This window comes from Pavona decussata, unplaced genomic scaffold (genome assembly GCF_977016875.1).
Source record: "Pavona decussata unplaced genomic scaffold, jaPavDecu1.1 SCAFFOLD_102, whole genome shotgun sequence".
Taxonomy (NCBI): Eukaryota; Metazoa; Cnidaria; class Anthozoa; order Scleractinia; family Agariciidae; genus Pavona; species Pavona decussata.
The window spans coordinates 6,940,001-6,966,298 of record NW_028145517.1 but is presented as its reverse complement, the minus strand read 5'-3'; the positions used below and the strand labels follow the sequence as shown (position 1 = coordinate 6,966,298).

Sequence of the window (26,298 nt, the reverse complement as noted above, 5' to 3'; positions counted from 1 at the left end):
AGGGTGACTCTATTTTGCTTTAGGGTTTCGCATGCTGATGTAAAGATGTCCTTATTCAAGACTAGTATTCGAATACTACGCAGCTGTTAAAAGTTTGTCCTGTGTTACATATGACGTTAATGCAATACATGTTGAAGGTACTACATTATTCGTTTTATAATTAAATATTAAAGATCGATCCAGTGCAGTACAACTTTATTTACGCGAGAAATAGTTAAACGAGAAATGGGACTCTCCTTAGTGCAGTTATTCCAGTATATGCTTCGAAAAAGACAGATCCAGATCGGCCAAATATCTGTCATTTTTCGTACACTTTCTTTGGTTGTAGGGCATTACTTTTTTACCATAGTAAAGCCACTGTATTCATTTGAAAAAGGGTATTTCTGATCATTAAAATAACGGGAACTATTAAGATAATACTTACGTCTTCCATGTTATTTCTGTATAGGAAACTTTCTCCCTCAACGTGAAGCGTCACATCTAACTTTCCTGGAGTCTTCATGTTCCATGTTATGTCCCCTTTCAACCACATGTTGTACTTGAATGACGATGCCTGCTCGTAGTGTGTCCCATTCCACAACGCACCTTTTCCTCTCTTATAAGTTTCTGGGATTCCCAGAAGACCAACCGAATCGACATGGACATCAACGCCTTTGTCTTTCATATGTCGAACCACACTTAGTTCATCCTTCAGTTTTTTGGCTGATTGTCTGGAAAAACTTATAAAAACAGATTGCTTGCAAACGTCGATTGCGAAGCAGGTTTTTCCTTCATCAAAAAGGGACGTTTCATCCTGACCTACACGAATGTCGTACTTAACAGCTGGTCGCAGATAGGCAATACTGGATGATGGACTCAGTGGAAAACCTGAACAGTGTTCTACTTCATGTGTTGACAGTTGAGCCAAATTTGCAACTATATTATGGACGTCAAACACATCATTTAACTCGCCAATAGCAACGTTTAACCACTGAGGAGACATCTTGGAAAGCGTGCGTAGAAACGAAGAGACCAAAGCGTCATCCCTCATCAGCTCCAGCAGATTATTAGTACGTAATTCTTTTCGAATGCAGGTCTCACCGTTAGTGTAGAATACTTCAAACGCTTTCTCAGATGAAGTTAGTTCAATCGCCTTTTCAATCATACGCTTCTTCGAGATTTTAAGTTCATCTAAATTAACGCCAATGATTGAGAGCGGGATGGACTGGTTTGACGGAGTCCTCACATGGACAATGCCGTTAGTGAAAGGAGAAGTGCCAGTCCATCTAGCGGTAGACAAAAACCGTAACTCACAGGAAACGACTTTATATACGTGCTCATTACATCCAACTGGCAACTCTCGTTTGGGAACAAGCAACTTCAAGTACACGCTTTCGTTTAACAAAACGCCTGGCTCGACGAAAACAACCCTTTGTTCAGGAATCTCGAAGTCACCTTTATTGGCACCTCCCAAGGTATAAGAGACACGTTGAATTCCAGTTTTGTCAACTTCGACAGAGAATGTTTGGGTCGGTTTTAGAGATGTAATCTCAAGGGATGATGAAGGGTGAAACACCACGCCATCATCAGAATGTAACATAACATCCAACTTATTCATGGGCCTTGCAAACACGGAAAGAGCCGGAGATTTAGTTTTTATCGGTAACTTTGGGAAAACTGGAGTCCAGATGAGTCCTGTTTGGCATTTGTCGCCCACGTAACCAGTTCCTTTGCAGTTACAGAAAAAGCTCCGTTGGTTCTGAACTTTGCATATGCCTCCATGCTTACAAGGATTTGGTTCACATGTCTTCAGCTCTAACGAGTGAGAAAGCATGCATTTGTGAGCAGAAAAAGGTAATTAGTTACAATTATACTCTACAAACTCATGGTCTTGACTCAAAAGTAAGAAAGTTTCTCCTCCACCTCTTTCTCTGCCTCCACCATCGTCTTCTCCTCCTCCTCCATCTCCTCCTCCTCTTTTACCTCCTCCTATTTCTCCTCCTCCACCACCAACTTCTCTTCTGCCTTCTCTTGGTCTTCTTTCTCCTTCACCTCCACTTCCTTCTCTTTCTCCACTTCGTTTTCCTCCACCACCGCGTTATCTTCCTTATTCACCTTCTTCTCCTTCTCCTCCACCTCATCCTCCCCCGACACCATCTCGCTCTCCTTCTCTTGCTCCTTTTCCTCCACCTCCTACTCTTCCTCTTTCTCCTCCACTAAATTCTTCTACTTCTCTTCCACTCCAACATCAACACTACCTCCTCCCTACCTTCCTGCTGCGCTTCCTCCCTCACCACCTCTTCCCTCTCTCACCTAAACCTTCTTCTCCTCATCCACTTCCTCCTCCCTACCCTCTCTTCCAAAAGTGACGCTCATTAGTATGCAGGAACGCACTTAATAATTTTTGTCTAGTTCTTATTAGCTTGATTGGTTCTGCAGCTTCACCCTGCGGCTTCACATCATACCACACTTAGGACTAAATGTAAATGTGAACGTTCTTATTGCATAAAGACATTACTGGGAGAACAGCACATAACATTTAAGGAAATCGTTAAAAAAATTTCTTGGGAGATAGTGCTCTCAAAACATTAGACTGCTCTTACTGAGAACACGCTTGTTGCTAGAAAATGGAAGCGACATCAATCAATATGTCGAACTGTAACAGTAATGTATTGTATGAAAGGTAGTAGACATTTTTTGTTGTTGTGGTTCTACCTTTGCAGGAAAATTCGTTTACTTTCCATGAAACTGTGTCAGACGTAGATACAACGCTACAGCTTGCTTGTCCATCGCCTTTCATAGAGAACCCATTTGCACACCCAAAGTAACACTTTGAGCCAAAAGAGGTAAAGCAGGGTATCGAGAGAGAATGTCCCACACCACTTGGAGTTAATGTTTTGCAATGCTTAGCTGAGAAAAAAAAGAGCAAAAAAAATATTTAAGGAAACAGAGAATTAAAGAATCAAAGTTAACCATAAGTTAACTGATAATACACTAAGGTTTAGAACCTTACATTTTTGCAAGACCGGATCATTTCTAATGAAGTTTTTGTTGTCAGATAAGACAAAAAGTGGATGTAACAGGAATGGCAACCCTCAAGGAACGTAAGATGCGTCCATTATATAACTAACGGATTGTTACCATCACAAGATGTTCTCTCTCCACTCCACCTTGACGAAGCTTGGCACAATCTTGTCCGAGAACCTGTTAGACTGTATCCAGGACTGCAGGTAAAAGAACACTCAGAACCTGTAACGTTGCCAGAGCAATTCATCCGTCCATTATGAAGCGAAACTATTTGCTCACACGGCAAACCTGGAAGAGAGGCAACATTGAAACTAATTCCCAATAATAATAACAATAATAGTTTTAAATAAATAATAATAACAATAATAATGATAATAATAATAATAACATCTTTATTAACATATTCTAAAGCAAATTGTTAGTTAGTTTCTGTCTTAATCAACAATTGAAACTTAATGTAACTGAAACAGCACCTTCGCAGGTTCTACCGTCAGCCCCTAGTTTGTAGCCCTCTCCACACGAACAGCGGTAGTTTCCATCGGTATTGTGACATAACTGGTTACAAAGATGGCTTCCCAAACTACATTCGTCTACGTCTGCAACAAAGCAGCAAAACAAATAGCACGTGAGGTAATGAATACATATAATTGTATATTGTAGGGCCTGGGAATGAAGTTTAAAGTTTAAAGCGAGCAAGAGGAGCAGCTTACGTAAACTCTCAAAAACGTCCTCCTTAGTTTGACCGATGATCTTAAGCTTTTGACGTAGAAAGCTCTAGAAAACCTTCAGGAAGCTTAGGAAGAGCGAAGGTTGAGACAAGGGTAAAATTGTTTTGTCACAACGCTCAAGCGAACTAAACTGGTTGGCTACTAGTTTCGTTTCTCTAGGCTTTTGCTAAACTCCTGGCCCCGGTTGAAAGAACAGATCACTTTATTCAGCGAATAGTAAGTATAGTATCTGGCGGAAAAACTGTATTGGTTGGGGTACATTTTATCTGCTGGATAGCAATCTGTCCACCGGATGGAGTTATCCTCTCTTTAATAGAACAACCAGGGCCTCCAGAAATGCAAATACTCGAGAAATTGAATATTCGCACCCTGGATAAAAGACCTATAAGGGAAAGTTACACGTTTCAATCCCTTAACGGTCTCTGGTTCAGTTCATAGACTCTATGCGTAACATTTATAAACCGTGTTATCTTGATATGCTTCCATTTGCTACTGCGCATACATTCGACGCATCCTTGGATGGTCCAAGAATCTCTAATTTCTCAAGAAAGATGCCTGCTTTGTTTTGGTTGCTTATGAACGACGCTGCCTCCTAATAGCGAAGTATTTTTACGCGGTTTATGACTATGAAGGAAAAGAAGGTCTTAGCTATAGGGCCTTTGAAATCCAAAAAGAAAATTGGGGGTAGTCACGCATTTTTCAGAGTTAGTTAAGCTTTAACTTACAAAAATAAGAGAAAAAAGAAGATCGCTAGGAGGATAAGCTAGGATCGAGTGAGACCTATGATCAATTATGAGTGAAAGTATTAGAGCTAAATCGGAACCTACTTTGCAGGTGTATTTTAACAGTTTTGTATACCAACGTTTTGTACCTACCTTTACAGTGTTTTCCATCGTACATGAGATTGTATCCATTTCTGCAAGAACACCGAAAGCTTCCTTCAACATTGACACAGCTTTGTTGGCATCCAGCGAGTGTAGTTGTTTCTGTGGTCCCGGTTATTTTCTGGACAGCGCACTCATCAACATCTGTTCGAAAATAACTGAATCTTGCACATAATTTTCAACGATAATAATACTACAGTGGTGAATAGGTAGCATTAAGGGAAGATGTGAGCAGGAACCTGATCATTTGTTTGTCCTGAAGTGCGGTAGTGTTTCCACTGCCTTGACCGTTGGTTGTTAGGTTACGTTAAGGTTCCTTTCAAACTTGAACATTAAAACAATTGGAAGGTTTATTTGAACAAGAAGGGTCTGTGGTCCCAGCAGACGATTCATTTTATCCCCTGACTACCCGGATGTTCAATAATTGAAAGTTGTTGTATTCTGAATCTGATGGTCAACTGACATCCCGGATTCTCTGGTTTCAATGACCGGTACCCCTGTAATAATTCCCCTAAATACGACATATATTCAACAGTTTCCATAAATGTTTGGTATTCCGTTACCTCCAATGGGGAAGCAGCTGCCTAACTATAATGGTGTCATTTGTTCGACAGAAAGATTCCATTTTGCCGTACGTTTCTACTCTGTTAACACACAGATGACGTCATTTGAAACGTAGCCTAGACGTCAAATCAAAAACCAAGAATTCAGCACTGCTTGTTTTAGCTCCTAGCTTTTTTTTTGTTTTTTTGTTTGAGCTTCTAGCTGGAAGCAGAAAAAAAGGACTCTTTCTAGAGCCACTGACTTTAGTTTAGCTTTAAGTTTGTTTCTTGATCGTAGTCTACAAGCCATCGGGTTAATTCAAACGACGTTCTCTCATTGTTATACTCATTGAATGACGTCATCACCTTCTGTTGCGGATATGACACAAACATCTTCGGACGTATTATCTGCTCTCAAAGTGTGGCTAAGAAAGCTCTAAAGATCAAGTAACAATGAAGGGAGAAGCGGGAGAGATTCGCCCCCCTCCCTCCGCACCCCAGTGACAGAAGAAAAAATAGCTCGGTCTAGATAGGGTTAAAAGAACAAGGAATATTGGAGAGAAGCTCACATCAATCGGAAGAGGGCGCGCGTACAAACGGACTATCATTTTCTTAACAGGTAGGTGGGCTTCAATCGCAGGGTCTTCAGGTATGCACCTCTTCATTCGCCTTTATTGGTTACTACAACCTAGGCAATGCAAACGGCGGGCATTCTTCCAAATATCTTCGAGACGCATCAAGAGAAATACAGCAAACGCAGCTCGCGGACTACTACAACTTCTTAATTTGACGATAAACAGTAGCTTGTCCCATGCCCCTCACGACTCCACCGTGAGCCAAAATGGTGTATTTTCACACTTTACTGACAGCATACAGAATTCGAAGTCTAAGCCTAATCAAAATAGGTTTTGGGAGAAATGTTCCAAATTATAACAGTATTTGGGGGTTAGGTTTACGTAAATGAGTTAAAAAGTTACCTGTGCACGTTACGTTATCATCAGCTGTCTTGTATCCTTTTGTGCATTCGCAATAGTAACCGCCTATAGTATTCACGCACTTTTCTTGACAGCCATGAAAAACGCTACATTCATCAATGTCTATTAAAAAAAATCATTTGCAATTGATTAGAGAACTTTTTTGGATTAACTAAGTTAAAAGAGCGATGGTGTGTAAGGTATTTAAAGGTATAAAAGGCCTAGCAACAATTATAAAATTGAAAGGAAATCTGTTTCACTTTGCTTAATATTTTCAGTAGGCAGTGATGCTTCTGTGATTAACATCCTGTCACGTGACCTATTCTAAACTTTCAAAGAACAGTGGACATTCACTCTAAGAATGGCTTCAAGCATGTTTCTGAAGATCTTAAACAAGGGATCACTACTAGGTCTGCAAAGATCCACAGGCATGGGAACAGTAACAAGCAGTTTCGACAAAACACACTATTTTAGACAAACCAGAGCAAATGCAATGGTTAGAAAGGTATGTCCAACACAGCGAGAAAGGACTCCTAAAAGCAGCTAGTAGTGAAGGGGATGAGAACCAAGAAACTCCTGAAAGCTTCAAGGCAAGGCGGTAAAAGTGAAAACTTACAAGGATTAAAGGGAAACCGCTATATGGAGAATTTGCTTGACGAACAAAGTACATAAAACTGAGCAAAGATCGACAAAATCACAGGTTGACGCAAAATGTGATCCACATTGTAAGCGGGTGCCCCAAACTGACGCAAAAAATATTACAAAAGGAGCTATGATAACGTGGCTAGAGAAAATTAGTAGGATTTGTCAGCTTAATTGAGCGAGAATGAGGCAAGGAGACCAGATTTAATAGTTATCAACGAAAGGGAGAACAGCAACCTCTGCCATATTATAGATGTTGCGGTCGCCAAGGATGGTAGGGCGAGAGTAAATGAGAATAAAAAAAGTGAAAAGACATCAAGACCTGGTCAGGGAAGTCGAAAGGGCGGGGGCCTGAGGATAAAGGTGATAGTGAGAGCACTGGGAACCATTCCACGAAGGCTGAAAGAGAATTTTTGGGTCGTATGAGTGCAACACCAATTTAATCATGACATCTCAAAAAACTGAGCACGGGAAAATGGCCCGCAAAAAAGGTCGCAATAGGTAGAAACTCAGTAGTTACGATCCTAAATATTTCACCTCAATCCATGTATTTTGTACAATGATAGGATTAAATCGTCCGGAGACTGTAGTCACTGAAACGCTTTACCGATACTGAAAAGTGGCATTACAACCGGCTGTGGCCCTAACAAATATATCACTTTGTACTTAACAATGTCACACCACAAGCTGTCCAATTTCAGTTCAGAAATATTTGGATATAGCTTGACCACATCACAGCTTTGATAATTTACAACAAATATTTACTACCTCTCAGTGCCAATTTGTACAGTTTCCAATGAGTATAATCACCATTCGTAAATATCCTAAGGCAAACGGTGAGGCAATGCATGGGTCCGACAAAACCTAGTAGCTTTTGTACTTCTTATCAAACTTGAACGATATTAACTCTTTATACCTGAGCAAGTTCTCTTGTTTCCGTCTAAAAGGTACCCTTGCTTACATCTACAGCGATGACCGCCTATCACATTTTGACAGGTAGCACGTAGTCTGTCACAATAACCATTGTTGTTAACGCATTCGTCAATATCTGTCCAGCAAAAAATGGAGACACTTTCAGACTTCTGATTCCCCCTAAGCTAAACCCAGCGTCCCAAAGACAAGTCTGCAAACATAGCCAAAACTCTTAGGGAGATTACCGGGTTTTGCCTTGCCTTCAACCACCCACCCCCCTCCCCCCTCCCTCACCCCGCTTCTCTGTATCAATGTTGAGTTTCAACCATGAATCTTTACGCATTATTCTTCCTGGGGAATTCAACACACCCGAGGGGGTGGGGGAAACGACAAACAAAGGCGTAAACAAACGTAGCTAATAAAAATGGCTACACCGGGCTTGCTTTTTAACCTTCCAAACAGAAATTGGTGACGATTGTAGGTTTTTAGTGTGCTAACCTCATACGTATTGAAATGGCGGCGCCAGATCGCAGGATTTTTCCATAATTCTCACTCAAAACTTTTATCAGATTAGCTTAACAAATCTTCTACTTGAGGGCACCTCTAACTTCTTCAATTAAGGGGGAATACACCTAAATTTGAATGGTTTTAACAAGGGATAGAAGGAGTAAAATGATTTTTGGAACACTAACAGACAGTTAATACCCACGCAAGAGCACCCCAGGTTGCCAGTGGACTAACTTGGTGCCCGTCTATTAATTATTAACTACAAATTCCAATTTTAAAACTTCACTGAATCTTCAATATTTCTTATTTCTCTTAATTTTACCAATCTTTCTAGAAAAACTATTCCTCCCAAAAATCACCCAAAAATTCACAAAATACCCCACAACACAGAGTTACGATATGATGATAGGGTTTTTGGATTGCTTGAAACGTGAACGAAATATTTCCATCAAAGCCATAACAAGTAGCGGAAAAATGGCGTTCAGGTGTAACTCCCCCTTAACATATTTCTGTTGACGTGATCAGGTTTTTCTTTTCATGCAGTACAAGAACAGTGAAAGTTTCAACATCAACGTACAGCAGACGACATCAGATTGCAATGCATGATTTTAAACAATACCTTGGCACGTTCCATTGACCTTGCGAAATCCTCGCCTGCAAATGCAAGTAAACGAACCGGGGGAATTGACACATCGATGTTGCCCGCAGCCGCCGTTGTTTCTTTCTCGGCACTCGTCAATATCTGACAGCGTAAATGAAAATCAATCAGACAAGACCTGAGGACTATGTTGTCGTCAAGAAGATGCGAACACCACCTTGAAGACCTTTATGGAGCATCATTTGGGGATAAAGTCGGAGGAATTCGCAGAAATCGAATTTCAGAGGCCTCATCGAATTGGGAAGCCTAAAGAAGACAGCCGTCCAAGACCGATTATAGCCCGTTTCCTTCGGTAGGAGACAGAGAGTTTATATTCTCTAAAGCAAAATCTTTGAAGGGCTCTGAGTATGGCATATCTGACAATCTCCCCCGCGAAATCGTGAAAAGAAGAAAGGCGCAAGGAAAGAAGTTATTTGAGGCGAGAAAAGCTGGTAAGCGGGCTTATTTTAGCTGTGCAGAACCAGACAAACTGTTTATTGATGGGGTTTTATGCCCTCGCTAACTTCTGTAAATTAATTATTATAATAACTAATTGTGATACGATATTTTTTTCCCTTTAATGTTAATATTCTTATTATAAGCCATTTCATTTTTTTTTCTTTGTTAATTCTATGAGAGCGATTCGGAAGCTAGGAATCAAATTCGCAATCTTCGCTTATCTGTTTTCATTTTTATTTTCCAGTGTCTTTTTTGTCTTTCTTTTTGCTTTTGTTATTGCCAGTTTCCTTTTATATCTCGCTTCGATTCGTTCAACGGTAACTTAACAGTTTCTCTAGTTACCGTCTTTTGTACAAACTTCCTGTTAGTGTTAACTATTGTTCTTAGTGTTGTTCGTTTGGACGTATGCAAATGTAATATATTTCGAAGAAAGAGGTAAAATTAGGGTGATCTACCATAAAGTTTGGCGGCGAGTGTAACATAATAGACCGTATTCGTAATCTCCGTATTGGTCTGGAACTAGCTTGCACACGAGGCTTATGCGGGGAAATCTTTTCACATGCAAATAGTTTCTAATATATTCCCCCGCAAGAGCCTCCATTGCAAGCTCGATCCAGTTCAATACCGAGAATACGAATATGGTCTATTGTATAAAGGTAATTAATGAATTTTGTATTTAAATTAGTATCTCTAAATGATCTTGTGAAAAACGTAAAGCGTTGTTTGGATGGCTAATAAAGCAGGAAGCTGACATTTGTTTTTTGCAAGAAACGTATAGCACCAAAGAAGTAGACTGAAATATTTGGAAACAACAGTGGAAAGGTGACATGTTTTTTTCTCATGGCTCTGAGCACAGTAGCGGAGTTTTAATCTTGATAAAAAACTACTTTAGAATTCGAACTTGAGTCAGTATACCACGATAGTGAGGGACGATTTATTTTATAATTGCAAGCGTTGGTGCAGGACCAGAAATTTATTTTCCTAAATATTTATGCACCCAATAAAACAACTAAACATATCGTTTTTTTTCTATCAAATTAAACATGAATTGGTCAATTGCGCGACAAATGATGACAGCAAAATTGTAGTTGGTGGGGATTTTAATGTGGAACTAGATCCGAACTTTGATGGACAGGGCGGAAAACAAACTCTGAAGGAATCTGCGAAACATATTGAAGATATTTGGTCATCACAGACTTAGTCGATATCTGGAGGGTTAGAAACCCTGGAACGAAACGTTTTTCTTGGCGGCCGCTTAGCTGATAATGCACTTCAAGAAGAGATTGATCAGGTTGATATAATTCCTTCTATTAAATCTGATCACTCGGCAATCTTATTAACAATAAAGAGGATTGAAAAAAATGGAAAACGCGGAAATTGAATACGTCTACTAGATGACAAAGAATATGTTGCAATGATAAATCACCGCTATCAGGAGTGGATCAAGGAGTTTAATAATGTGCAGAACCTTAGACTGGTCTGGGAGGTTCTGAAATACAAAATTAGACAAGATACGATACCGGACAGTAAAGGCAAAGCTAAAGAAAGGAGAGCTAAAATGTCCGAATTGGAGGGAAAGCTTAAACAGTGTCAGTTGCTGTGCGATCAAGACCCATCGACTGAAAATATTAACAGATTAAAGATTCTTAAAACCGACCTTTGGTATGAACATATGGCAAAAGGAGCAATAGTACGCTCGACAGCAAATTGATATGACCAAGGTGAGGAAAATAACAAGTACTTTTTAAATCTAGAGAAATCCAAAAGTAACAAAAGTACTCTCAGAAAAATTTATACGAGAACTCAACTAGTTTCCAAATCTTAAAGTAATTGGGCAAGAACTTCACGACTGTAATTCTAGCCTTTATCAGAGGAATCCAAGTCAGTGTAGCAATTACTCGTTGGATAAATTTCTGAAAAACGTTCTCACTGACGAACAAAAAGAAAAATTTGAGAAAAAAATGACTATTGGCGAATGCTTTTTAAAACAGCTTAAAAACTTTTCGAAATAACAAAACACCGGGCAATGACGGTCTCACGGCAGAATTTTACCAAAGTTTCTGGCCAATTCTTGGAAAACATTTGGTGAAGTGTTAAAACTACGCACATGAACATGGCGAGTATCTAATTCACAGAAGCAAGCGGTTATTAGTTTGTTGGAAAAGAAAGGTAAAGACAAGAGATTCATTTAAAACTGGAGACCAATCTCTCTGATCAACGTGGACACTAAAACTGCGTCCAAGACTCTGGCCAAACGACTAGAATCTATCTTACCGGACGTCATTCATCATATTCAAAATTCCTGTATCAAAGGTAGGTCAATTTTTGACGCCGTAAGGACAATTAAGGATGTAATTGAATATACGAAACAAACTGATATTTCTGGAATGTTAATCACAATAGATTTTGAAAAAGCTTTTGATTCTTTGGATCATGAGAATATAATCAAGGTACTTCAGGCCTTTAATTTTGGGCCATCCTTCGTTCAGCGGGTTCGAACTTTTTACTCCAATGTGTCAATTTGTGTAATAAGTAATGGTTTTGCTTCTAGTTATTTCAGTAGTGTCGACCGAGGATTCCGACAAGGAGATCCGCTGTCGCCCCTCTTATTTACTTTAAGTTCAGACGTTCTCTCTTGCAGTATATATATTCGACAGAATTAAAAGATTCAAGGAATTAAAATTGGGAAAGAAGAAGTCAAACTCACCCTTTGTGCCGATGACATGTCTAGATTTTTGAAAAACTCTTCCTCTTATGCACATTTATGTCAATGTCTGGAGCAATTTTCTATTTATTCTGGTCTCAAAGTTAATGTAGAAAAAACGGAGTTTTTGCGTCCAGGGTTTAAAAACCAAGAGGTCTTTTCTCAAGATTTTAAAACAACAGTAAAAATTTTGGGAGTATATTTCGGGCATAACGAGCAGACTAGAAATAAAGAAAAGTCCTTGAAAATATCATTAAATGGGTGGAAAGGGAGAGAGCTCAATTAAAAGGAAAAATTCAAATTGTAAAAGCTTTTGCCATTCCAAAGTTTATGTCAAAAGCAGCTCTAATTCATGTTTCCATGGCCAAGGATCTTTCACGTGCGGCAAATAAAGAATTATATAATTTCATCTGGAATGGTAAGGACAAAGTTAAGCGTACGGCTTTAATCAGCGACATTGATTGTGATGGATTGAAAATGCTTGATATAGAATCAATGGTCCTGGCTCAGAGAATTATTTGTCTAAAGAAATATGCTAAAGAGTATGTCAGATCTTGGACCATTTTTTTAGAGAAAGTGGGTGGTAAACTTATTCTGCACTGGCAATTTGATTTGCATCTTTTGTGTCATTAGTCCTAGAAGTACAACATTCATTTTACAGTATTTCAACCGTGAAATAATGGAATTTCAGCTGTTGTTCCTATTTCTTTCGTTCTTGGATCGGTGTTTCACAAAGATGAAGCTTTGTAAATGAATAAATTCGGGGGAGATTTTGCACAATAGCATTCATTTATGAGAGCTACTTACGCGTATAGATTTTAAACGGAGAATTATGTACAGCTACGGTCATCCTGTATGGATCATTCAATCCCACTGTCACAACGAGTAAAGAAGCACGTATAACTTACGAAAAAATGAGCAGCGAAGCTGGGTCTTTACACTTTTTTTTAACTGTTTTTATTTCCCTTTACATGCCACGATATTTACAATACTGAACACTACTAACATTACCTTACAATACTCACAATGTAAAATAAAAGTAATAATGTACAAACACAAAACAAAACCCTATATCAAGCCCCCCCCCCCCCCCCCTTTCACCCACACACACGCACGCAAACAGAGGTCAAAACAGCATACTAACAAAAATAGAGTGTAAAATTTTCATATTAAAGAACAAAATGTTTGTGATGGCAGCTTACATTTAGTTCTACGTAACTCTGATCTTTTGAAATTTTGGCCAGCTCGTTAAAAAAAAGAAAAAGGTGTTTATTAAAAATGTGAGGAAATGTGTTCCCATTTACTATAGTGCTATAAATCAGAATTATTTTTCCTAGCAATAAATAGCTCTAAATCACATGAGGCTTTTAATTTCGCTTTGAAAACCTCAAATGACGGAAAGATTTTGTAAAGTTTACACCAATAAATTAAGAATTTTGCTAATAAGATTAAATCGTTAATTACCATGAAATCAATATCTCTATCAAATTTACCCAGAAGGACATCAGTCAGATTGAAAGATGAACGACTTCTCCTCTGCAACGAGCCAGGCAGGATAGAATCTCTTTCCAAAATAGTTCTGTTACTTCGCAGAAAAAAAGTAAATGCTCAAGAGATTCCTCATCAACTGTGCAGAAAGTGCACAAAGGGGATTCGACAATATTGAAACGAAACAATTTATCGTTTGTGAACACAATTCTATTTGACAACTTGTATTGAAAAGTTCTTAGTTTTGTGTCTAAAGTAACACCAAAGGCTAAGGAATAAATTTCCTTCCAGTTAAAGGAAAAGTTTGGATATTTATCTTTATGTTTGGCTTGAGCAGTAGGGGGAGTTGTTTTATGCGAGCAAATTTCTTTGTAAAGAAGTTTCGAAGTGGTACTCGTAAGTGCAACTAATTCACCATTTATCCTCAATTGGATACAATTTTCATCAAACTGATATGTTTCACAGAAAAACTTTTTTATAACGGAACGCCATTTACTTGGTATAAGGAATCCACAATCCCCATCAAAAAGAAAAGTTGATTTGGCTAGTTTAGCTTTCAGAAGTTTCTCACTCTTAAGGAAGAGGCGATCCTCTAAGACCAAATCAAATTGTTAAGATTGCACGAGGCAAAGCAAAAGGTCCTTGACCTCGGTGGAAATCGAACCCACACGACCTCCGTATTTGATCAACGTTGGACTGCGGACTGAGCCACGATCGAAGCCAGACGGGAGCAAGTCGTGGGTGATTATGGTGGTAATTGCGGCATTGTGAATGTGAAGGCCTGTACAAACGAATGTTGTGCCGCTAGCACTAAAGACAAAAATGATAGACCAACTATATGAACATTAGAAAGGACCCTGAGGATCACTATTGTTTGATATAGCACAGTAATTTCTTCCACTAAAGTTGACCTGCTCCTTCCCAGTCAAAAGGACACTGTTATTATTGTTCGGTTATCGTTCGTTGGAAGATGCCGTACCGAGATGAAAGCACTTGGCCGCGTCCATGAATGATTTCAGTTTTTCAACCACACAAATCCGCATCAAGTTTTTAGCTTTAGACACAAATTTTCTTTTCCTGTTTCTTGTAAGAAATGGAAGTTCACCTTTAGGCATTTCCTTCATAGCTGTAGCATTGATTTCCAAGTATTTTTGACACAAAAAATCCGGCTTAAAAAGTAAAACTCCAAACAACCTGAAAGAACTCATTGTTTAGTTGCGGGTCCAGTTGTGGCACAAAATGAAGCAACCAACTAACTGTAGAAATGGCGTGCTCAGCCAATCAAGGGAACGTATTTTCGCTGCTCGACCAATCAGGAGAGAGTAATTTTGCCCTCGGTGAAAGGAAAATTAAGAAAAAATGTCCTCTGTTTCTACCAATCAGCAGGTCGGGAGCTAGCCCTCAGGTTGCGCTCAACTCTCCCCGCTCGCTTTGCTCTCCGCTCTCCGTTCACTTCCCCTTATAACTCAGTTTGGGAGTCTGTTCTTTACAGGCTTCAGTTATCTGAGTTTTAAATTCTTGGAAATATATTTGTTCAAAAAATTACTTGTCAACGGAAAGGGTTTATTTATGATGTGCAAATTTAATCCGGATGTGATCAAACTGTCACCTTAGAGCATTTTATAACAATCTTCAAACGTCGAGTCCTCACCTGCACACTTTGTTTTACCCATCAATCGGTAACCAGCTCCACACGAACAGTAAAAACTGCCTATTGTGTTGGTACAAAAAGCTCCACAGTTAGTATTCCGGCCTGATGCGCAGCTGCACAGACTAGAGTTCGAGTTTTTCATCCGGCATTCATCATAATCTGAAAGAGTGAAAAGTTACGAGACTTCAAATTGCAGTGGAATAAATTGAGTTTAAATTAACAGTAGTAGAACATTAGAACACTAGAACATTGTTAATATGAGAGAAACTCGTTTCTTATTGGAATAGCAACACTGAGGTTGAATATATGTTAACGCTGTCCAAGTGTCATCGCCAAAGCCTCAATGGTCTCGAAGTTGCGAAGGGGATCACTGTGTTCCCCCTAACACGCTTAACGAACAGGGTAACACTGCCCAGCATTTTCGCAAGTCTTGCTTGTTAAAAAAGTGCTAAAAATTGTCGTCATTTGTACATAGACCTATATTTTATTTCGAATCAAATCAAATTTTTAGATACCTTTGGTCCACACGTTTACGCTTCCGAATATCCCTGTGATAAAATAAGCGTTTCGTCCCCATAGATACAGAAACAAGTGGAGGAAGAGGACGAAGGAGGAGTTTCCCTGAATTTCAGTGTTAAGAAAAAAGAAAAACAGAAAGCAAAAGTTTGTGATTGTCTGTGTTTTGGGAGTGAAATACATATCGAAACTACAGATAAAAGACTAAAAAAGTGAAATGCTCCCTGTTGGTTTTATAGCTCAGTTGTTAGGGCAATGCTTCATGGTTTCAATTCGAGCCCCTTTTCAAGCCTTTTTTTTATTATTTTTTTTTCAGGCTTAATTTTCCAATTGATTTCGAGCAGTTAGCCCTGACCCTAACTAAAAAGGTTGCGCGCGTAACTGCGATGATCTCTCATTTATCAAACGAAGTCTTTGAGTTTTGGTATGTGAAAACACAATGCCATCATTTTTAGAATACACGATTACAAAATAATGGTATTTTTGCAGTGTTTTTGTTTGGATGGTTTCTTCAAGACCATTTTGAAAGAATACCATAATGAGTAAGCATCATTCCTACCTATGCATCTGGAGCTGCCCTTAGAGTGTGGTATGTAGCCTTTTTTACACAGGCACAAGTTCGGTGCTCCTCGCTTGTTAACACAGATCTGATGGCAACCTCCGTTGTTAGAGTCACATTCGTTGATATCTATCCAGAATAAATAAAAACAGCAACATCGAGAGAAAAGGTAAAACATCGTGTTAATGATATCACCTAAATTTACTCAGTTTGCCGTTTCTGTGACGGGCATATCGATTTACAGTTTTGTGTAATTTCAAGGTGCTTTGCGTAAAAAAATGTAACCGCAATTAGAGAATCGTTATCTCTTGCGTAGCCGTTTACCGAGAATCGCGACCTGGAGTATATTCATTTAGAAAAATAGAAGGGGTATATTCATTTAGCAAAATAGAAGGGATGCAGATTTCTTGGATTTCATGTCCTGAAAAAAAGCCAAACAAGCAAACAACAACAACAGCAACAACAGAAAATCCAGCTTCCTGGGATTCCTGCTTCGAACTTCAATCAAAATTTTTGACTGGGTGATGCAAACATGAAATTTGGCATGAACAATTTAAATTGATTATTCTTTCATTCTAGTCGATTAGCCACTTAAAATTCGCATTTATAAAAGTTTTTCTTCAAAATGGCTAAAAATTGGTGCGATGAGATAAAATGGCGGCCAATTGTAAGTGACAACAACAACAACAACAAGCTTTATTTGCATTACTATAACAAACAAAGTATTGCAAAAGCTATTTATAGCTAATTATTGATTCGTTAGCTAATTCCTAAGATAACTTAAAATAGAATAAAATAAAATTAAATTAAAAAAATAAAATAAAGTAAGTAAGTAATGGGTCAGTCATTTACACAGAGTCGAACTTAGACGGCGGCTTAAGACTATCAGTGGGCCTCCAAATCTCTTCAGGGAAAGTTCATTTAAAATGAAAAGGGGGGCTATGAAGATACAGAAACATTTAGCTGAAATAATTCAGGGTCCTTCTCCATTTTTTAATACATTTTCAAAGCCCTTCTCGTTAATGTGGCTGGAATTTCATAGCCCCCCTCCCCACCCTTTGTAGGTTAACGTTTTCCCTGACTAACATAATGGCATGGCCACCTTAATAATTGACTCCCAGATGATCACATTATATGTGTACCTTGAACTGAACTATTAAACTAAAAAGCACTTTTTTAAATCCAAGATCAATATCCTAAAAATCAATAGAGACCAAAATCCTGAAACCGTGAAGAGAAACTGGCAGCTCTTCTGCGAGATCCAGTAACCATCCCAATAACCTCAGCATCAGAAAACTAATCTTCATCTGTGAAATCGTGTCCACTTTCAGGAATAATTCGGACAAATGTCAGGTCAATTAAGATATTGCAAGTCTGGAAGCTAAACTGAGTTTGAAGAGTAATGATTGTTTCATGCTCAAAATAAAAAAATTCAAGGAAGTTCCAATAAAACAAGAAGCAGTGGATGTGGAAAAGTGTCACTCTACCATGGAAAACTGAGCTATCCACCATTGAGAGTAAGACAGCTTCTGTGAAGCTTAGATTACAGGAACGCAAGAATTCATTGTATGATGCAAATCATATACCCGAAAAATGGGCAAGTAATGAGCGTGACGTTTTGACTCAGCATCTTCAAACACTTGAAAACCTGGACAAAAAAGTCAGTTCATTATATTGCTGCATCAGCAGCACCTACAAGGTTCTAAGCAGTCGTTTTTCTCGAGACACCAATGCTGCTCAAGAGAAGAAGAGGGTGAAGAATGTTACGATATGTCCATCGTCTAGATCAGCCAATCAGTATTAGGTTCAACCATGTGCTCTTGTCGTATGTTCGTTTCAACATGGCCGTGTAGCCGAGTGCTTAGTTCTCAGAATAAAGGTCTGTCGAGTTTACTCTTTATCGAGTGTATCGACCCTGATCTAGTAGTCTTCGAGTAGCCACGTTTATCACGTGCATCAGAAAGGAAGCTCTCAAAGTCCACAATGGCCTTCTGTTTAAAATGATGAACAGAAAGCGGACATATAAAAAGTACTGGAGTTGTGGGAAAATTACTACCTCGGAAAAACAAACATTATCTATGAGAGATACAAGTTTAACAACCGCTCGCAGGAACAATCAGAATCGATCGATACTTACGTAGGGAGGGTGGTAAGGGCGCCGGACTTGAAATCCGGTGGTCCCGCTCTGACCACTAGCTGGAGTTGTTTCTCGGTAGCCCCAAGTTCAACTCCTCGGACGCGCTTGTAAATAGCCAGCTGGTCTGCCTCCTGCCATATGGGATTTTTAACTATGTTATTTTCAATTTGTATTATTTCTTTACGAGGTTTAATGCTCGGCCCCACTAGCACTTATGCTATAAACACTGCCGAGGGTAAATAAAGGTTATTATTATTATTATATTATTATTATTATTATTATTATTATTATTATTATTATTATTATTATTATTATTATTATTATTATTATTATTATTATTATTATTACTGATACGTCACTGCACTCAGTTTAGCGCTTGTCGAAACTTGCGAGTTTGGAGCCTTTAAGGATAATCTTATCCGCGACCGAATTGTTTGTGGTGTTAGTGACAATGGCGTACGAAGAAAATTACTACAAGAATCGGGATTAACGCTGTCAAAATGTGTTGATATCTGTCGGGCGAACGAAACTACGACAGCACAACTGAAAGACATGGCAGCGAGCCAAACTCCCGAGCAAGAAACGAACGCAGTCAACAAGAAAGAAGGTTCTAAGAAGCCGAAGGCACCCAAAGAAAATGGTAAAGGTTCTAAGGATCAGCTAAGCGCCGAATGTAAGTACTGTGGTACTAAGCACGAGCGGAAAAGAGACAAATGCCTAGCATACGGAAAAACGTGCTCTTCGTGTGGCAAACGCAACCATTTTGCACCAAAGGTGTTTTAAGAATTCCCGTGAATCCACGAAGAAGCATTCTCAAAAGCCTAAAAGCAAGGAATTGAGCCAACTCGGTGACATCACAGAGTCTTCTTATTCTTCAGAAGAATATAGGTCTTGTCTCTGTCTTCAGTCTACACCGCCAACGCCGTGCATATGTCAAAATTCAAGAACAAATTTTTGGCCACATGGAGATTGCAAATGAGTTAGTGAAGAGGCAAGTCGATTCAGGAGCCTCCTACAATGTGCTGTCCCGTAAATGTCTTCGAAGGGGCACCGAAATTAAGAAGACTGACTTAAAGTTACCCACTCTAAAACAGCTTTGAAGGTGCTAGGCGTGGCGAAAATATCTCTGCAAAACCCAAAGAACAAGAAAAAGTATCGTGCTGAATTTGCGATCATTGATGAATATTACACTCCCCTTATTGGCTCTTCAGCAGCGCAACTAATGGGAATAATAACTGTTTAACAGGAAAACATCTTGCAAGTCAAGGACAGTTATCAGGATCTTGACATGGCGAGAATCACTTCGAGGTTTGGGTTGTATGGAAGGAGCTCTTCACCTAGAAGTTAATGAGAGTGCTTCGCCTTCAATCATGCCTCCCCGTCGTGTGCCTCTCACCCTGAACAAAAGGCTGAAAGAGGAGCTAGCCCGCTTAGAAACAGCTAATGTGATAAAGAGAGAAGAAGAACCAACAGACTGGGTGTTTAGCTTTGTCGTAACAGAAAAAACAAATGGCAAATTGAGAGTGTGCACTGACCCTCAGCATCTTAACAAAGCTCTCAAAAGAAGCCATTACCCACTTCCGTTGAAGACATACTCTCGAAGTTAGCTGATGTCAAAGTGTTTTCAAAAGCAGACCTCAAAGATGGATTCTTACAGATACAGTTCGACGAGGAATCCGGCAAATTAACCACGTTCCAGACTCCCTGGGGCCGGTACAGATATCTGCGGATGCCCTTTGGAATCTCCCCCGCTCCAGAATGCTTTCACCGAAAGTTGGACCAGAATCTTGAAGGTCTTGAAGGAATCTAAAAGGTAGCAGATGACATCCTAATTACAGGCCGTGGTGCAAGCATGGAAAAAGCGGTGAAAAACCATGATGTCAACTTGCTCAAGCTGTTACAGAGATGTCGGGAGAGGAATTTGAAGCTAAACCGAGAAAAACTACAACTGAAATGCACAGAGACCCCCTTTATTGGCCATGTTCAGACGCCTAAAGGAGTAAAGCCTGACCCTACAAAAGTAGAAGCCGTACTTAAGATGGAAAGACCCAGTGATGTGGCAGCAGTCCGAAGGCTGGTAGGCTTAGTCAACTACTTGTCAAAGTTTCTAAGCAAATTTTCTGAGCTGTGTGAGCCACTAAGGCGACTCACCCACAAGGGCGTTGAGTGGAGCTGGTCGACAGAGCAAGAGAAAGCCTTTGAAAGTGTGAAGCAAGCCGTTACGTCAGCTCCAGTTCTGCGAAATGCTTCTGCCAATGGTATAGGATTTGTGCTGATGCAGAATGACCAACCAGTATCCTATTCAAGTAAAACCCTCACCAGAAGTGAAAGAAACTACTCTCAAATTGAGAAAGAACTGTTGGCTTAAGTCTAAGGCGTTGAACGTAATCATCAGTATGTCTATGGCCGGAAAGTTGTGCTGTAGTCAGACCATAAAGCCTTGGAAAAAATCTGCACGAAAACCTTAGCAACAGCCCCTAAACGCCTGCAGAGGATGCTTCTGAGATTACAGCAATATGATGTCGAGATCCGTTACAAACCTGGTCCTGAAATGATTCTAGCAGATACCCTGTCGCGTGCCAACAACTGCTCATTCACCAGCTGAACAGGAGACAGTACGGATCCATGCAGTTGGCTTCCTACCCATTTCAGAGCCACAGCTTGCCAAAATTCAACGCGAGACAGCACCAGACCCAGTTTTGCAGTCCCTCACTGAAGTGATGCTGCAAGGATGGCCAGACCAGAAAGAAGCCCTACCCTCAGAATTACTATTGGACTGGCATGAATGCTGACCTACGAGACTACATAGCAAAGTGTGATGTGTGTGATACTCAGAAAAATCAACAGAAGGATCCACTTATCTCTCACAAGATTCCAAACCGTCCATGGGAGACAGTTGGATGAGATATCTTCCATTTTCAAGACAGAGACTACCTGTGCACTGTAGATTACTACTCCAGGTAATTCGAAATCGACCAACTTAAGGACAAGACTGGCAAGGAAGTGATTGGCATCCTGAAGAGACACTTCTCCACGCATGGAATCCCCAACAAGCTGCAGAGTGACAATTGTCCTCCCTATAGTTCCCATTAGTTCCAAAAGTTTATGGCAAGCTATGACATAGACCATGTTACTAGCTGTCAGCATTACCCACAAAATAATGGCAAAGAAAGGCAGAATCTGTTAAAGGAATCCAAGACAGCTGGATCAGACTACCTAGCTCTGCTAGAGTGGAGAAATATACCCTCTGAAGGCCTAGACAGTTCCCCAGTGCAAAGGATGTTCACTCGCCGCACTAGGACACTCATCCCCACGACCAGTGAGCTGCTCAAACCCAAAATAGTGGAGGATGTCCAAGAAAAGCTCGTGAAAACAAAGCAGCTGCAAGCCAAGTATTACAACATCAGTGCTAAGGAGCTTCCCGCTCTTAGCCAAGGAGAAATTGTGCGTGTAAAGCCTACAGACAGGTCTGGTAGATGGTTTAAGGCACGTGTAGAGCGGCAGGTTGATGTGAGATCATATGAAGTCAGGACTGAAGATGGAAAAGTCCTCAGGAGAAATAGAATACACCTCAGAAACAGCAAGGAACCAGCATACATCAGAGACAACCTTGAGCCCATCAGCATGCCAGTTAAAACCCAACAATCAGAAAGTCCCACCATCTCCAAACCTGCAGACAGACCACTAAAACCAAGTGCGCCGCTGGAGGTACCACTACCTAGGAATCCTAAAGACGTATCCCGTCCCAAGGAACCTGAGAGCAGTTCTCAGAGTGTAAAAGTTTCAGAGCAGTTCTCACTCCCGAACCAGTTGACCGTCCAGTTACCCGAAGTGGTCGAATGTCCAGACCACCAAGTTACCTAAAGGACTTTGTTATTGCCAAGTGACATTGTTTATCACTTCTTTAAGCTTTAATAACTAAGGACATTGTTGCTAATTCATTTAGCTTTAATTTGTTGTTTTGTGTCCTCCCATGGTTAGTTTCTCTTCTAAAACAAGGAAGGGTGTGACGATATGTCCATTGTCTAGATCAGCCAATCATCATTAAGTTCAACCATGTGCTCTTGTCGTATGTTCGTTTCAACATGGCCGTGTAGCCGAGTGCTAAGTTCTCAGGATACAGTTCTGTCGAGTTTACTCTTTATCGAGTGTATCGACCCTGGTCTGTCCAAAGAGGAGAAAGAAAGAGCAGAAGAGGACGAAGAAAAAGCGGCAAAAAAATATGGAGATGAAACTAGCACACAAGGTTCTTGAGAAAACACATGGAAAAGAAGCGGCAGATTCGTTCTTGGAGGGTAGCCTTAAGCAGAAATTGTCTGCTAAACAGCTGGGGACTACAAAGCTTCTCCCAAGATTCCACATTGAAGCTTAAGAATATCTCATAAAAATGGATGTTGTAGATGATGTAAAACAGACTGAAACATATTTGACCACATTAAGAGAAAAATGGCTAATAACAACAGTGCTAATTCATCTGACTCATTGCTATTGATAATACTGATGTAACTTCGACCGGCAACTTGAAAGCGACATGATTATGGAAATGCCTTTTTTGGGATGAATCCACGTCTGAGAGGTCTAAAGTGGAAAAACGCTGTAAAACATTGTCAACCTTTTGGTCCGACCACATGTAGCACGTGAGGGTTAAGAATTTGGAGCAGGCCGTCGCGACTCACAAGCAAAGGTCTAAGGCCTTCGTGGGATCGATAAAGGCTATGTTCAGAACAAACAAGCAAACAATCCTGATCACTTAAATCATTCTCCAACATCTCTATTCAACTGCCCATGAAATGTTGTCGACTCATGGAAAATTTGAACCAAGCTGATATCAAACAGAAGGGTTTGAATTGGGAAAACGATCATATTACAACGCTTCGAGGTAAGAGTGTTGACTTACTTCAGAGGTAATTATGGTCGACAAGAGAGCCAATTAAAAAGTCTCGAACATTATTGACGGAATTGTGTAACTTTTGTCCTTACCGTACCATGCTTTAAAAATTGTTCATACAAAGGATGTCTGGCAGTCTTTTTCGCTCTTTGGAGAGGAGTAGGTGAGTAAATATTCCAAATTTGTGGTTACACTTGTGATTAATTTATCCACATGTCTGTTTTCTCAGTTCAATGTGCACTTCAAGGAAAATTGTTTTGGAGAGGGCCAGCGTACTGTGATCTAGGGTGTGTGATATTTGGAACTTGTACAGGGTACTTTGGTATGACGTATCATGTAATATTTCAATCTGATATAATATTATTGTTTCAGGACATAGAAGACGATCATTCTAAACATGGAAGACTGAAATCTGACAAGGATTTGGTAGTTAAAAGTGACAATATAAACAGTCTTTGCTTGCAATAACGGCTCAAGTAAGTAAGGAGGACAGGGGGCACCTTATTTGCCATTTTGGACGAGGGGGTAGGTGCTTATTTGATTTCCTCGACAAAATACGGTAGTATATCACGAATAAATCTTTGATAATAGCTAAACCCTTTGACCCAGGCCTTTTCGTATGGTGGAAGGTAAATTTGCTGGATATCAGACGCAACCCGAAGTCAAGCATGTTTAACCGTCCATTCTCGCAAAATCACTATTGGAACTTAAGATGGTGCAACTGCTCGAGTTGACTAGCTGCAATACAGCTTGTCGATGCAGCAAGGTGTAGAGTCTGTTGAGTGTGATTGTGTAGAACTTTGAGTGTATCTCCATCTCCCTTAGTATTTGTTATTGTCCTTGCTACCTGGCCAGGGTAGGGTTTGGAAGAAAACATGTATCTCAGTTCGTTATGCATATAATATTTCATCTTTAAAGCTTTAAAATTTGGGCTTTACACCTTGCACTTGACCGATCACTCTAAATTTGGTGTGGTTAGATATTTGTTAAAATTCATATGTACATTGGAAGAAGGAAAAACCTTTGGTACCATCAATAGTCAGTTCAACCCACCATTTGTTCTGTTTGAGATCATGACTCATTGACCGATCATTAACATTTGAAATGTTTAGGTGTTCTTGATGACTAATCAAATGAAGGACAGGTTACAAGTACTATCAAGCCTGTATGGTTGAAAGCACCAAGTAAAATTTGAAACAGCTGACTTGGTAATTAAAAATCATGTTTTTAACCTACCACCACTGCATGTCTTTCCTGTCCATCCGTATGTACACCGACATTGGTTGGGTCTTACACAAGTGCCACCGTTATTACATCCGTACCTGCATATTGCTGTTAGAGTAAGTGCACAATTATATTAACAGTAACTACAGTTTCTCTTTCTGTCGATGTTTTTGTTGCAGTCAAGGGAACGTATAGTACCGGCTCACACACGCCTGAAAAGAATTTCAAAGAATTTTCAAGTTTCTAGCTTGAATAGGACAGCTTTTCTCATATGTATTTATTTTTTACATTCCTCGACTTCCGCTTTCCTTTCATATTCAGATAGATTTTTAAAAACCGCTCTTTCAATACTAAGGTTACTTTTGCAATAAAACATCAACAGTCCAAGCTTTTATTGACAAAGGAGAGTGCGTGGTTGGGTGGCTAAAAGAGCTAAGTTTTAATTATGAGAAAACAGTCAGAATATTACAAGCAAAGGGAATGGTTATCAAATTGTAATGGATTTCGCTCCTTCACAGATGATTGAGTGACAGCAAAACAGGAATTATACCTAATGTCAAATGATGGTTGGACCAGTGGTGATTTAAATTCACACATTATTATGTAAGGTATCGTAGGGTAGCAGAGCGTTGATGAGAATACATTCAAAAACCGTATAAAATCATAACAGGACTCCATCAGTGGCAAGAGAGGCAAGAGCCTAACCTCTTCATATCACAACTGTTAACTCATAAATAGCGACTGCTTTCGACAAATACAGCTGTCTTAATCTATCTTATCTTTCTTCAAACAATGCCCAGTAAGAAGTAGATATAGTACGTTCTACAATCCTTACTAAATCATTGCATATTTCATCAATGGCAAAAAGGTACTATTAAAAGTAATGGAAAATGACGTTACAATAAAAACTCATGAATGTTGGTAAAACAACAAGAATCATTCTGAAATAAGCGTGATGGTATATTTCCAGCCTGGTGAATGAATGATAACGATCTATTATTCTAGAAAGTGACACAGGCATACTCGGAAAAAAGAAATCCGAGTGCTCCTATCAGGAAAGTTCAGTTGCCACCCTGAAGAAGGCAGCACTGCCGAAACGTCGGGGAATAATTCAACCGAACTTAATAGCGTTATAGTATACCAAAACCTTTTATATAATGAACAGGACGCTACGCAGTTTTAATTAATATTATCAACTGCTCGTATCAGGAGTCGAACCTAAGACCTTCCGATTACTAGTTCGGATGCTCTACCGACTGAGCTACAGGAGACTTTCATGGGGCATCCAAACTAGTAATCAGAAGGTCTTAGGTTCGACTCCTGATAGGAGCACTCGGATTTCTTTTTTCCGAGTATGCCTGTGTCACTTTGTAGAATAATACGTCGTTCTCAAGAATCATTCTATTCTTGTGACCATTTTCAGAAAGTACTGAGTGTTAAATTACCGGTGATCAGGAAGATCAAGCCACCACATTTCCAGTGAGTTTATATTTTTGTTAAGGTTCACTGATGGTTCATAACTCAAGGTTAGAATAACTCCTCAAGGGAGGTGGTCAAAACTATACCATACTCGAACAGGACCCACCAAACCACAAAAAGGGGTTCCACTTGCTCAACCTCAAAAGATGGCGACTTTATTGTGTAGCCACCCTTCTATCCTGCAGTAAAAAATGACTATGAGATTCATACATCACTTTTCTTGTTTATCTAGCAATGCTGACTTTTGCAAACTTATTTCTGTGTCAACTTAAATTTTAGAGCCATTAACATTTTGTTGGCAATGTTCATGAGATAGGTGGTGTCTTCGTTAAACCCCCTACCCCAGACTAGGTGGGTCCTC

The 26,298-nt window shown here is 39.7% G+C and overlaps 1 protein-coding gene and 1 pseudogene across 1 annotated transcript in view; one reads left to right on the top strand and one right to left on the bottom strand.

The window, feature by feature from the left end:
• The window catches only part of LOC146471979 (uncharacterized), a 50,564-nt gene that overhangs the window by 10,015 nt on the left and 14,251 nt on the right, over positions 1-26,298 (bottom strand). The window contains exons 4-14 of the mRNA XM_085120536.1: positions 24,471-24,566; positions 16,210-16,338; positions 15,135-15,293; positions 8,815-8,937; positions 7,693-7,824; positions 6,138-6,257; positions 4,610-4,762; positions 3,480-3,602; positions 3,121-3,294; positions 2,695-2,889; positions 425-1,794 (exon numbers count right to left, since the gene is read on the bottom strand). Of these exons, the coding sequence (XP_084976662.1) occupies positions 425-1,794; positions 2,695-2,889; positions 3,121-3,294; positions 3,480-3,602; positions 4,610-4,762; positions 6,138-6,257; positions 7,693-7,824; positions 8,815-8,937; positions 15,135-15,293; positions 16,210-16,338; positions 24,471-24,566 (2,774 nt within the window). The remainder of the gene's footprint in view (positions 1-424; positions 1,795-2,694; positions 2,890-3,120; positions 3,295-3,479; positions 3,603-4,609; positions 4,763-6,137; positions 6,258-7,692; positions 7,825-8,814; positions 8,938-15,134; positions 15,294-16,209; positions 16,339-24,470; positions 24,567-26,298) is intronic.
• LOC146471980 (uncharacterized) lies at positions 21,133-22,233 on the top strand (annotated as a pseudogene).